General features: G+C 60.5%; 1 protein-coding gene across 3 annotated transcripts; it reads left to right on the plus strand.

Annotated features, from left to right (window-relative positions):
- Window positions 1-989: 989 nt before the first annotated feature.
- On the plus strand, window positions 990-11,492 carry SUN2 (Sad1 and UNC84 domain containing 2). 3 transcript variants are annotated; one of them, XM_037387726.1, is made up of 18 exons: window positions 990-1,096; window positions 1,433-1,598; window positions 2,128-2,300; window positions 2,463-2,597; window positions 2,799-2,894; window positions 3,091-3,184; window positions 3,396-3,466; window positions 3,728-3,852; window positions 4,176-4,406; window positions 4,491-4,568; window positions 4,657-4,700; window positions 5,151-5,316; window positions 5,403-5,630; window positions 6,693-6,777; window positions 6,887-7,002; window positions 7,188-7,355; window positions 7,801-7,893; window positions 8,010-11,492. In XM_037387726.1, the coding sequence occupies exons 2-18, from the start codon at window positions 1,471-1,473 to the stop codon at window positions 8,121-8,123; spliced, it is 2,145 nt and encodes a 714-aa protein (XP_037243623.1). In that variant the 5' UTR covers window positions 990-1,096; window positions 1,433-1,470; the 3' UTR covers window positions 8,124-11,492. The 3 variants fall into 3 exon arrangements, 2 of the variants coding, with proteins under 2 accessions (XP_037243623.1, XP_037243624.1); XR_005104300.1 differs by lacking the exon at window positions 8,010-11,492 and having other exon boundaries at window positions 7,192-7,355; XM_037387727.1 differs by lacking the exon at window positions 990-1,096 and having other exon boundaries at window positions 1,204-1,598.
- Window positions 11,493-11,724: the final 232 nt, after the last annotated feature.

An 11,724-nucleotide genomic window follows, 5' to 3' on the forward strand; every position in this document is an offset into this window, starting at 1 on the left:
GAGGAAAAGGTTTCAGGGCTGTTCTGCAACAGGTTACTCCCCTTCTGCCAGCTCCATGTTGTTTGACTCTCGCCACGAGTGCCTTTTTGCCTTCACAGCGCTGGCTGGCGAGGCTGTTCCTGCCCTGTGCCCCACAGACACAGCCCCACAACTGCGTCCGGACACGGGTGGCCGGTTCCCCTCTCCTCGCTGAGCCCCCCCGGGAAAATCCCTTTCCAGGGCGCTGTCAGGCTCGGGCCGGGCCGTGGGTGGGCGGCTGTTTTCTCAGCCTGGTGAGTTTGCACAAGGTCCCGGCTGCGCCGCTGCAAGTTCAAGGTCCCACGGGAGCCGCCGGGTTTGGCTCGCACCCCGCTGCCGAGCCGGCCCGGCCGCCTGCGGGGGGAGCGGGATGGTACTGGGGTGCCCGAGGAGCAGCAGAACCCGCCGGCCCGGTCGCGGCGGCGCTGGTAGCGCGTGGGCACCGGGGCGTCGAGCGGCGCTGCCCGTGCCGCGGGGACGGGTTCGGCCCTGCTGCCGCCCCGGGGGCGCGGGGGGGACACGGCTATTTACCAACCCACCGGGGCTGGCAAACCGTCTGTCCCACCAAAACCCAGAGGGGGCCGGGGCCGGGGCGCAGCTCTGCAGCTGGGAGCCCCCATTTTGGCCCTGCATCACCCGTGGGACCAGCCCGGGGGCTGCCCTTGGCCCTGGGGTGGCGGGGAACACACCTCCCGGGCTCAGGCGTTCGGCTCCCCGTGGGCAACCGGGAAGTGGGGGTGGGCTCTCCCCGTCGGCCGCCCCCAGGGGGGATGATAAAAATGAGATAAATAAAGCAAAATAAAATAAAATATGAAAATGACAGTAATAACAATAACAATAACAACAACAATAATAATAATAATAATAATAATAATAATAATAATGGCATATCGAGGAGGCCCCTAGAGGCCCGGGGGGTAGCGGCCCCCCCGCCGGCGCGCGCGCGGTGCCGCGAGGCGGGGCGGGCGGGGGGCGGGGCCGGGGCCGCTTCCCCTGCACAACAAAAGGGAGCGCAGCGGCGGCGGCGGCGGCCGGGAGCGGCGTTGCGGGCGGCCGCCCTACGCTGCGTGGCTCGCCGGTGGGTTGGCGTGGGGCGGTGGCGCGGGCGCGGCGGGTTTGCGGGGGGCGGGAGCTGCGGGAGGCACGGCTCGCGCCGGGCGGGGGCTCGGTGGGGCAGGGGCCCTGCCGTCGGGCGGGTGCCGGCGCAGCGGAGGCGGCTGTGACCCTATAAGGGGAGGCGGCGGCGCTGGCTCCGCGGCGGTGGGGGGATGGCCCGGGCCGGCAGACGCCCCTCGGCGGGCTCGTAGCGCCCCCGGCCGCACCGGGCACGCCACGGCCGCCTGCGCGGGAGGGGTTTTCGGTGCGTGCTGGGGTCTCCTTGCACTGACACTTCCCTCTGTTCCCGGCTCCCCAGGTGTACCGTGATACCCGCCCCCCCCTGCCGCCGCCGCCATGTCCCGCCGCAGCCAGCGTCTCATCACCACGCGCTATTACCCCGGGGACGACGATGCCACGACCAGCAGCAGCGGCAGCTCTCTGCTGGGGGGCCAACAGCTCCCCTTCAAGGAGAGCACCGGCAGGTCGGTGGGTTGGGGGGCCGGGTGGGACCCCCTCGTCCCGAGCGCGGCCGGGGCGCTCCATCCCGCGCCGCGGACCGGCCGCCTTCCGGGGGGAACGGGGGGGGGGCGGCAGGGCGGCTCGCGGCAGGGAGTGTGACAGCAAACTCGGTAACTCGCTGCGTGTGGGCACAGCCACCCTGGCACTGGCTGCGACCCCGCCCCGGTAAAGGCGCCGTCTCCCCCCCCCCCCGCGCCCTCCCGCCCCGGTGCAGGCGGCCGCCACCGGGTACCGCCGGCGGGAGCTGCGCTGCGAGCGCGGGCCGGAAAACCGCAGCAGCGCGAGCGGAAGCGGCGGCAGCAGCCCCGGCAGGGGCGGGGGGGCCTTTCGCAAGCGGTGGTTGCACCCTGAAACCTGCTGCCATCTGGTACGGGGGAGGGGGGCGGCAAAGGGAAGTGATGCGGCCGAGGGGTGGTTGTGAATTCCCCGGGTGCTCTGTGACCCCACCCCGTAACCGCCCGGGGCCGATGGGGCCGTTCTCGCCCTCGGCAGGACGATCAGGAGGAAATCGAGCAGCACCAAGCGCCTCTCTCCCTCCCCGGGCACCCAAACCTCCTACTACAGCGAGTCCCTGGTGAGCGAGTCCTACCTGGGGGGCAGCCGGGGCCTCGCCGCCCTGGGCAGCTCTGTGCTGGATGATGCCCTGGACAGCAGCACATACTGGGGTGAGCCCGTCCTCCCTCCCACGGCAGCTGGGGACCCCCCTGGGCATCGGGGGGGGGTGGGGGGGTGGCGTTGGGGCAGGCCCCCCAAGCTAGCCGATGAGGTTGTCCCCTGTGAGGGGTGGTGGTGAGTGGTTTCTCAGGGGGATGCTGTTTTGGGGCCAGGTGGGGAGCTTTCCAGCAGGAGGAGAAGAGGCGTAGGGGACGCAGAGTCCAGCAAGATCAATGGGCTGTTGGAGAGCAAGATGTATGACACCTACGCCTCTTCGTCTGGGTACTCCTCGGAAGACGACTACGCAGGTAGGGATGCACCAGCCTCTCTGCAGTGGCAGCGGTGCTGGAGGAGATGTCCTCAAGGGGACCAGCCCAGGACATGGCTGTGCCCAGGGTGCTGCCAGCCGCCTTTGCATGCCACCCCCTGTGCAAAGCTTTTGCCCTGGGCAATGCACAGGGGCACAGACTCTCTTTTAGTGACTTACTGCCTCGCTTCTTCCTTTCCAGGTCAACTTTACTCTGGCCAGAGTAGCTCTGGGTCGGGGCTGAGGACCGCAGCCTCTCGAGTAGGCTCCTTCCTCTGGCAGGTGCTCACCTCCCCAGGTGAGTGGAGGACTGGGGGTGGGGGTGGGGGTGCTCTAGCAGCACCTTTCTCCCATCAGCATCTCTGTTCTCCGTGTGCCATGTGTGCTGCTCCTTGCTTGGGTAGAGGGGTTTTATCCCCCTCTGTGGGAGCATCCTCTGGGATGGAGGGATCCTCTGTTGGACTCTGCCTGAGGCTTGGTTTCTCTCCTGGCAGTCCGGTTCGTGGGGTGGCTGTTCTCAGGACTGGCAGCTGCCTGGCACCGCCTCACCGGCACAGCTCCCCACACGGGTGGCGTCCCCTTCTCTAGGTGAGTGTGGTGGCAGGACAGCAGGGTGGGGGAGGCCTGGGGAAAACCTGCAGGATCTCAGAGAGGGGCTGCCCCACAGAGCCCAGCATGGTGGGGTGGGCGTCTTGTGCCAGAGCCCGGTTGGGCTTTGCTTTCCCTCTGCCCCCATCCAGAGGAGCACTGCAGTGGGGGAACGTGGCTGCAGTCCTACAGGCACCTCTTTGTGCTCCAGGCGCTACCCATGGCTGAAGAGGTCCCTGCTTCTGCTGCTGCTCCTCCTGCTCCTTGCTGTTGCTGCCTACGGTGAGTTGGCCTGGCTCAATCTGTTGCCCTGATGTCTGGGGCAGTGCAGAGCATCCCACTGCTGTATGTGGGGGATGGGATGGCCCTAAGCTCAGTGCTTATAGCTCCTTGTACCCTGGTGCATCTGCACCCTTGTGCTGGGGCTTCCTGGTAACCCCAGCTGATGCTGATATGGCTGTGCCTCTGCATGTCCGCCCTGTCCCCTGCTGTGGCCCATCACTGGCTTGCCTTTTTAACCATCTCATCCCCCCGATTGCTCAGGAGCTTGGTACTTCTACCCATATGGGCTGTCGACATTCAGCCTCCCCACCTTCTCGTGGTGGGGAGCTGGAAAGCTTTCCTCCTCTGATGTGCCTGGAGCAGGGGACCTGACCGCACTGGACCAGGTAAGGCATAGCGGTGGCCCAGGTGACTTGCAGTGAGAGCTGGGACAGTGTGTTCTGTGTCTGAAAGAACCCTTCCAGGGGATGGGGAGGTGCTGGGGGTTGGTGGAGATGTCTCCCCCAGCTTGTCGCCATCTCACTCTGGGGGTGTCCCAGGAATGGAGCAGGACCAATATCTGCTGGCTGCTGGGAAGCAGCAGATGAATAAAGTGCCACTGACGCTGGGGACCAGGTGGCCTAGGTCCTCTTTCACTGGGATCCCTGTGGAGCAGGTGGTCCCCAGCTCCCTGTGGGGGCTGCATTGTGCCCTGCCTTTGCCACTGCAGGGGCTTCGGGGGGAGCACCGGCTCCTGGCTCGCTTCCAGGCCCTGGAGAAGCGCTTTGAGGCACTGGAGGCTGAGGTGTCACGGTGGGAGCTGCAGCGGGGGGCGGCAGCGGTGGCAGCAGGGGGAGAGCCGCCCTCAGGGGACGTCTTGGCATTGCTGGAGGGACTGATGAGCCGCCGGGATACAGGGCTGAAGGAGCATCTCCGCACTGACATGACCAGCCACCTCCAGGTGAGGGGCGTGAGGGGCACATGGGGACTTGGGTGCGTGTGGGTTTGGACTCTGATGTTCCCCCATGTTCCCCTCACCCTGCAGGGTGAGCTGGATGCCCTCCGAACTCAGGTGCAGAGGGATTTAGACGAGCGCCTGGGGAAGATGGCACAAGCCTCTTTGGTAAGGGGGTGAGCGTGTGGTGGTACCTGGGCAGGGACATCCTCACCACTGGCATCATAGGTCTCACAGCTTCCCCTTCTCCTGGCAGGAGATGGAGGCACGCTTGATGGAGCTGAACTCGAAGTGGCGGAGGTAACGCTGGCTGCCAGGGCAGAGATGATGCTGCTCTGTTAGGGGCAGGCAGGTAGCAGGGTGAAATCCCCACGGCGAGGCTTAGGAGGGGTTTCCAGGTCTAGTCTGTTTGAGGCAAAGGAGAGGTTGAGTGCTACGGTCTTGGCGGGGGAGGGGAGGGATGGATATGCAAGTATGTCGGCAAGAAAGTGCTCTGGTGGGTGGCAGGGCTCAAAAGGCAGTTGCAGCAAATGACCTTTGCCACCATCATTTTGCATCGCTGTGAGGACTGTGGCCCTCAGCCAAGGAGCAAGCTGGGGATGCTTTCCCGCAGGATGCAGTAGAAAAGGTCACTGCCACAGGAATTGAAACAGTTTGGAGCAGGTGATGGGGGATGAACCTCCTCCCCCAAATTGCAGAGGGGAGTTGGGACTGTCAGCGTGAGGTTTTGTTGCCTTTCTCCCGGCACAGCTCAGCGCAGGAGAGCCTGCAAGGGAGCTTCCAGCAGGAGGTGGGTGAGCTGGAGCAGGAGGTGGCAGCGCTGAGGAGGGAGCTGGCAGGTCTCAAGTCGGACCAGGAGGTGATGGGGAAGAACGTGGAGGGGATGCTGGAGCAACTGAAGGCGGTGCGGGCTGATGTGAGTCCTCCAATCCTCACCCTGTTTGGCAGAGGGAGGCATGAGGATGCCTGCCCCAGGGCTGAGCTCTGTCCCCACTGTTTCAGGTGGAAACGCAGTTCCCGGCGTGGGTCAGTCAGTTCCTGTCACAGTCCCGGCGGGATGGTGCTGCTGGCCTCATTCTCCAGCGTGAAGACTTGCAAGCGGAGCTCCAGGCCCTGGAACACAAGATCCTGGCCAGAGTCTTGGAAGACCGGAGGCTGTCGGCACGGGATGCTCAGGCCGGTATTGGAGTGGCCCTGCAGCAAGCGGGGACTGCGGGGGTGACAGAGGAGGTGAGTGCTGGCCTGAGCCCCAGGGACATGATGGTGACCACAGGTGTGGAACTGGGGGCTGTGCCCCACTGTGTGTGTGCTGGGGTGGGGCTGGCACACATGCCTGGCAGATGGCAGAGCTGTAAGGACAGCCATTACAGCTGGGACATCGATCTTGGCCCCAATCACAGCTGGCAAGAGCATCCCTGAAACTCCTTCATCCCTTCTCTGTTGCCAGCCTGTCCTGGGCTGTGCCTGCACCCTGCCCCAGAAGAGGTCGCAGGTGGCCAAATCCCCATGCCTGTGAGACTGTGGCTGTCTCAAAATCCAAGTTTCTGCTCAAGCATCAGAAGGTGGGGCAGGTGCTAGTGAGGTTTCCATGGGTTGAGCATCTTGCTTACCCTTGTCCTCCAGCAGTGCTGCAGAGTCATTTGGGACAAAGCATTTCAGCAAAATGACACCAAGGGAAAAAATGAGCCTGCTTGCTTTGGAAGAAGTTGCTGGCAATTCCCTGCGGAGGTAGTGGAGGGAGGGATCAAGCTGGGATTAGCAGGCCCTACAGTCTGTGCAAGCTTCATGCATGCCATAAAGTTTAGATCCACAGTGGTGTTGCAGGGTCCCAGCTCCTGGGGCTGGGTTTGGCTCCAGAAGCATGCTCTGGCCTGCTCTCCCTTTTCCAGATGCGCAGAGCTCTCATCGATCCTGCAGGTTGGGGCAGGAGGAGCCAGCAGATGATGCTGGGGAGGACTGGGTGGGCTGTCAGGTTGCCTGGTACCCACTGGGGGAATACCCCTCCTCCCCTGGGGCCAACCCCTCTTTCCGGATGGGGATGAGGGAGCCCAGCCTGCCTGGGTGCTGCCCTTTCATTGCACAGCTCCTCTCGTCTGGAGTATTTTTAGCAACCTCTGATGAGGCTTCCCAGCCAAATGCGTGTCCTCTCATTTTTGCCACGGTGATTCATCCCCTGGCTGTTCTGTGGGAAGGTCCTTGCGCCCTCTCTGTCCCTGCAGGGTGGAGGCGGGTGGGGAGCAGGATGCCTGCCCTGGCCCTTCACCCGTCTTGTGCCCTCTGCTCCTGCCGCAGCAAGTGCATCTTATCGTGGACCAGGCCCTGAAGCGCTACAGTGAGGACCGCGTGGGGATGGTTGACTACGCCCTGGAGTCAGCAGGTGGGTGGTGGGGGAGACTTGCCCACCCTGGATGAGCCAGCCATCCTGGGGAGGGGACCACAGGGTGCTGGCACCCAGCTTATCTGCTGTCCTCCCCTCTCCATGCCAGGGGCCAGCGTCATCAACACCCGCTGCTCAGAGACCTATGAGACACAGACGGCACTGCTGAGCTTGTTTGGCATCCCCCTGTGGTTCCACTCACAGTCCCCCCGTGTCATCCTGCAGGTGGGCACCGGCGGGGCGAGACCCCACTGACAGGGAGGACCAGCCAGGCTGGTTCTCACGTGGGCTTGGTGGGTTTTATTGGGCTCTTGCTGTCACTCTAAGCAAGCGGCCAGGCTGATGTTGGGATGGAGGAGAATGTCACTGATGGTGATAACATTGCTGGTGTCTTGCTTCTGTGTTCGTAGCCAGATGTCAACCCTGGGAACTGCTGGGCATTTCGTGGGTCTCAGGGCTTTGCTGTCATCCGCCTCTCCAGCATCATCCGCCCCACAGCCGTGACACTGGAGCACATCCCGAAAGCCCTCTCGCCCCAGGGGACCATTCCCAGTGCCCCCAAGGATTTCGCTGTTTATGTGAGTGCCCTTGCCCAGACTGGAGGGAGGACTGGGGGGATGTGGTGGGAGGGTGCCATGGTGGAGAAGGGCATGGGGGGAGAGGGCTGGTGAGCCCCACACCTGGCTGTGAAGTACTCTGGGGGGCTGCTCTTATCCTGAAGAGGAGGAAGAAGCAGTACTGGGGGGGGTAGGAGAGGGAGAGCACTGGGCTTTCAGGAAGCATTTTGGGTGACACTGGGAGAGAGGCAATCGAGTAGGTGTAACTTTTGGTCTTCTCCCCCTGCCCCATCCCTCCCCACTGGCCCCTGGCCCTGTTTGTCTCTTTTGGCCTGGAAGAGCAGGAGCAGGGGCCAAGCGTGCCTGCTTCTCTGTCTCCTGCTTCTGCCCTGGGTGCAGTCATTGTCTCTGGTCTCCCTGTCTGATCGCCCCGGTTTTCCCTTTCTGCTTCCCTGTCCCTCTGTAGGGCTTGAAGGAGGAGGGAGAGGATGAGGGTCTTCTCCTTGGGCAGTTCACCTACAACCATGATGGTGACCCCATCCAAACGTTTTACTTGGAGGTAAGTGCTTTGCTGTCAGAGCACCTGACCCCAAGAAGAAAATGGGGCTTGTGGGGTCTTTGAGCCTGTGAGAGTTCTCAAAGGCTCAGGTGTTTTTCCTTCCTCCTCTCCCCAAGGGCAATGCTGTGGGCACATACCAGCTGGTGGAGCTCCGGGTGCTGAGCAATTGGGGCCACCCCAAATACACCTGCATCTACCGCTTCCGCGTGCACGGGGAGCCAGCGCACTGACCCCCGGCTCCTGCGAGGGACGAGGATGCTGCCGGGCTGACAGCAGGAGGGGATGCGTCTGGTTCGCTGCTTTGCACGTAGAAATCCTGGGATGTGCCAGCAGCTGCCCTGGGGAGCTGCTCCCCTCGGGGGAGGAGAAGAGCTGGCGTTTAAGGGGTGAAGCTTTCACTCGTCCAAGGACTGGGGTGGCGAGGCAAGAGCATCCCACGTGGGTCCTAGCGCAGCCTGGCTTGTTTTCTGTGCGTACTGGACGTTTTAACTTTTTAAGCTAATTTTTTTATCGGGTCTGCGCAGCCCCTCATCCCTGTTTGTCTGCTCCTTTCTGATGGTGTGCGGAGCGTCGCTGGGGCTTGGGGAAAGGGGTACGTAACTTTGCAACGTGCTTCATGCAGGCTTGGGCGTGATGGGGTATATGGGACTGCGCTGACCAGCTCAGTGCCACGGGAGTAGGTAGGAGCCACCAGTCATGGCCACCGAGTGGCCCCCCTCCACGTGGGGCCACTCCTCCTGCCTCGGTGATGGTTCAAGTGAAAATCTTCAGACCTCCAATGCTGGGCTGGCAGAGGGGAAATAAGGCAGTATTAACGAAGTATTAATGTAAAACTAACGGTTTAGGACAGCAGGAGGGGAGAAATTCAGCGTGTGTTGGTGGCGGAGCCTGCCCTGGTGCCGCTGCCCATCTGCTTGAGCGCTCCCGCTGCCAGCGGCTGTGGTGGGTCTCGGCAATGCCATTGGGCCCCCGTCTCCATGGTATTAGGGTTGATGATGCTATTGAAAACTCCTGTTGCCTGCTTCCCTTTTGAGGTTTTTTTTTTGTCTTTTTAAGTGGGGGGAAGGTGGGGGGGTGGGAAGGAGTTATTTTCCAGTTGGGGTGTTTGGGATTATTTTTTTGTAGTAACAAAGGGGGGTGGGGTGAGGGGGAGACTTTTTCCATGCAGTTTCTACTTAACCAGAGAATGTTACATGGTGCCACTTGGGCGAGTGGCTTAGATGCAGAGGGCTAGAGCTTTGTTTAGTAGGCGAATAGTGCACACAGTAGGATAAGCTAGAATAAGATGAGCAGAGCTGTTTAAAATATGGGCCTAGAGTTGTTGGTGGCTTAGTAGCTAGACCTGGGAGGCAAGGTCCTCTGGACCTTGGACTGCTGCTTGGCAGGGTGCCAGAGGCATTCCTGCCTTCCCTTGCTCTGGAGATGCCCTCCGAGACTGCAACGCATGGCTGTGGCCCCTTGCCTGCGGCTGCATCTGTACATAGGCGACTTTGCAGCGAGCAGGAGCTGCTGCCCCAGTGCTTGGCATGAATCCCTCTGTGCCTCAGTGGTCTCTTGGGTGGGAGATGGGGCAATCCCCAGGGCCTGCAGGTGCCAGCATGCTTCTGCACCTTGGGGAGCAACAGGGCCTCCCCCTACCTGCAGTGCTCAGGGCCGTCTCCGACACCTCCCGGTCCCTGATGGCAGATGGCTGGCACAGGCTGACCTCCTTTCTCTTGGAAGGGTTCCCTTTCCCTCCTGCCTTCTCCTCCCTGGCATAGCTTGGTTCCCTGAGCCCTGGGCTGCAGAGGACTGTGCCAGAGCAGGATGGGGCGTTCTGCCTGCAGCGGGCGCGTAGATCCTGCCAGTACCGCTGGGGGGGAGCCGTGGCAGGGCACTGCAGGCGGGATGCACAGGGACCTTCCCCAGGCTGAGGAGTGCCAGGGCCATCTGGCTGCCTCACCTCCTGGCTGCCTGCATCATGCTCTAGTTTGGCTTATGTCCTTGGGTGGCATTATACAGCCTCCACACTTGTGTTTTGTTGAAAGAAAAGCTAAAGGGCTCATCTTTAGCATTTCAGCCCTGTCTGATGCTGGCATCATCCTTTCCCTGGGACTGTCCTTTCCTGGGCACAGGCGGGGCACCATGAATTGATGCCCATTCTGTTCTTCCCTGCTTGAAGCACTGTAGGGCAAGGGACATAGAGAAAAGGGGCTGAAGAAGTGTCTCCCTTCATCGTGCCCTGATGTGTGCTGAGCCCTGAGCTCCTCAGTACCAGCCCCAGGGGATGAGTATGATGGCAGCGTGCCCTTTCTGGAGGGGTCTGCTTACTCCAAGCAAGGAAAGCAAGCCCAAAGGATGCAGCCCCCTCTCTAACAAGTTAAGTTACTCCATGTAACCCTCTGCAGAGCTGGGAGGCCCTGCTCCTGGGAAAAAGCAGTCCTGCTGCCAGATCCAGTGATGATAAATTCTCTCCTATACTGAGTGTAGTCTTAATTCTTGGCAGCAATAGCCAAAGTTATTTTAAACTTGTCTACAGCTGTGTGCTTGCCTTGGAGTCATGTCCATGAGTACCCTGTGCACATAGAGTTCTGCTTTTGTGTATGTCTGGACCTGTCCCAGGCTCAGCAGAGTAGCTCCTGTATTTAATTGAATGATAAAGAGAGAGCAGTGATTAAGCTCTCCCCCTTCCCCAGGGGTTCTCTGGCTGCTGGAGCAAATGCCATAACCATGAGGCTGGAAAACCTCCTTTTTTAATGTCCTTTCTGGCTCCCTGGCTGCCAGGGTAGATGGGGTCTTTGCCCAAGAAAAAATGTTTTTTATAGTACATCAGGCACACTGGTGAGAGGTGGGAAAGAGTGACCTCTTTTCCTGAGAATGGAGTTGGAGCAGGGTCTCTGCCCCTTCCGAGGGGGTGTTAACTTGCTGGCTGTGGGGTGGGGAGCATCTGGCTTTACAAGACAAGCTTGCCCTGTCCCTGGGAGATGAAAGTTTCTGCTGTTCTGAGGCAAAAACTCCTGGAGATACCAGTGAGAGGAGGTCACCCTGGGGGCTTATGCCCTTCTCTAAGGGATAGTGCTGGTTTTGGAGGCCTCACCGTGCTGACTGCTGAGGATCCCGGAAAGGCATGCTGAGGCTATGTGCAGTTTCTCAGCCCCCAGATGCTGCACTGGTGCAGGGCTGCAGCCTGAGCGCCCGCATGGAAGCGCCTGGCCAGCTGCCTCTCCCGCAGCAGCTTGCAGGATTTCTGCAACACTTATCTGAGCTGCCAAGAAAAAGAGGGCACATTAAACTGCTGCTTCAGCATGTGTGCCCAGGGGTACTTAATCCTAGTGCTGATGCAGATGAGCCTGGTGAGGCAGGAGAAACATGAAACAGCTGTCAGAGCAGACTTCCCTTATTTACTCCCATTTCCCTCCTCAGTTTGCCCTACACATGTGTTATGAATTAGCCCTGCAGAAACAGATGGTTACAGGCAGGAGATGAGTTTGTGTTTGATGCTGTAGCCTGTTGCAAATGCTGCACTGTTTTGTTCATTCTATTTTTTAATCAACAGATTGTAATTTATGCCTATGCAAAGAAAAAAAAAGACCAAGACAAATAAATTATATCAAAACTGCTGTGACTGTTTTGAGTGTTTTGCAGGTGAATTTGCTGGTGGGCAAGGCCGAAGGCTGCAAAAAGGAAATTGGATTACTAGGGCTTGGGCTTGAGGAAGGTCATGCTGTTATCTTAATATCCAGGATGGTCTGGAGGCAGGCTTCTGTTGAGTGCCCATGCAGCTCCTTCCAGAAGACCACCCTAGAGAAAAGCTTGTTCTCTGCTGGCCCTGGACCAGCCATCTGCAGGAGG

This window comes from Falco rusticolus, chromosome 5 (assembly GCF_015220075.1).
Source record: "Falco rusticolus isolate bFalRus1 chromosome 5, bFalRus1.pri, whole genome shotgun sequence".
Taxonomy (NCBI): Eukaryota; Metazoa; Chordata; class Aves; order Falconiformes; family Falconidae; genus Falco; species Falco rusticolus.

Coding starts and splice junctions, on each gene's coding strand:
- SUN2 (XM_037387726.1), top strand. CDS start 1,471: ATGTCCCGCCGCAGCCAGCGTCTCATCACCACGCGCTATTACCCCGGG. Junction 4,569..4,656: donor AGATGGCACAAGCCTCTTTG/GTAAGGGGGTGA, acceptor TTCTCCTGGCAG/GAGATGGAGGCACGCTTGAT. Junction 7,894..8,009: donor TCCAAACGTTTTACTTGGAG/GTAAGTGCTTTG, acceptor CCTCTCCCCAAG/GGCAATGCTGTGGGCACATA.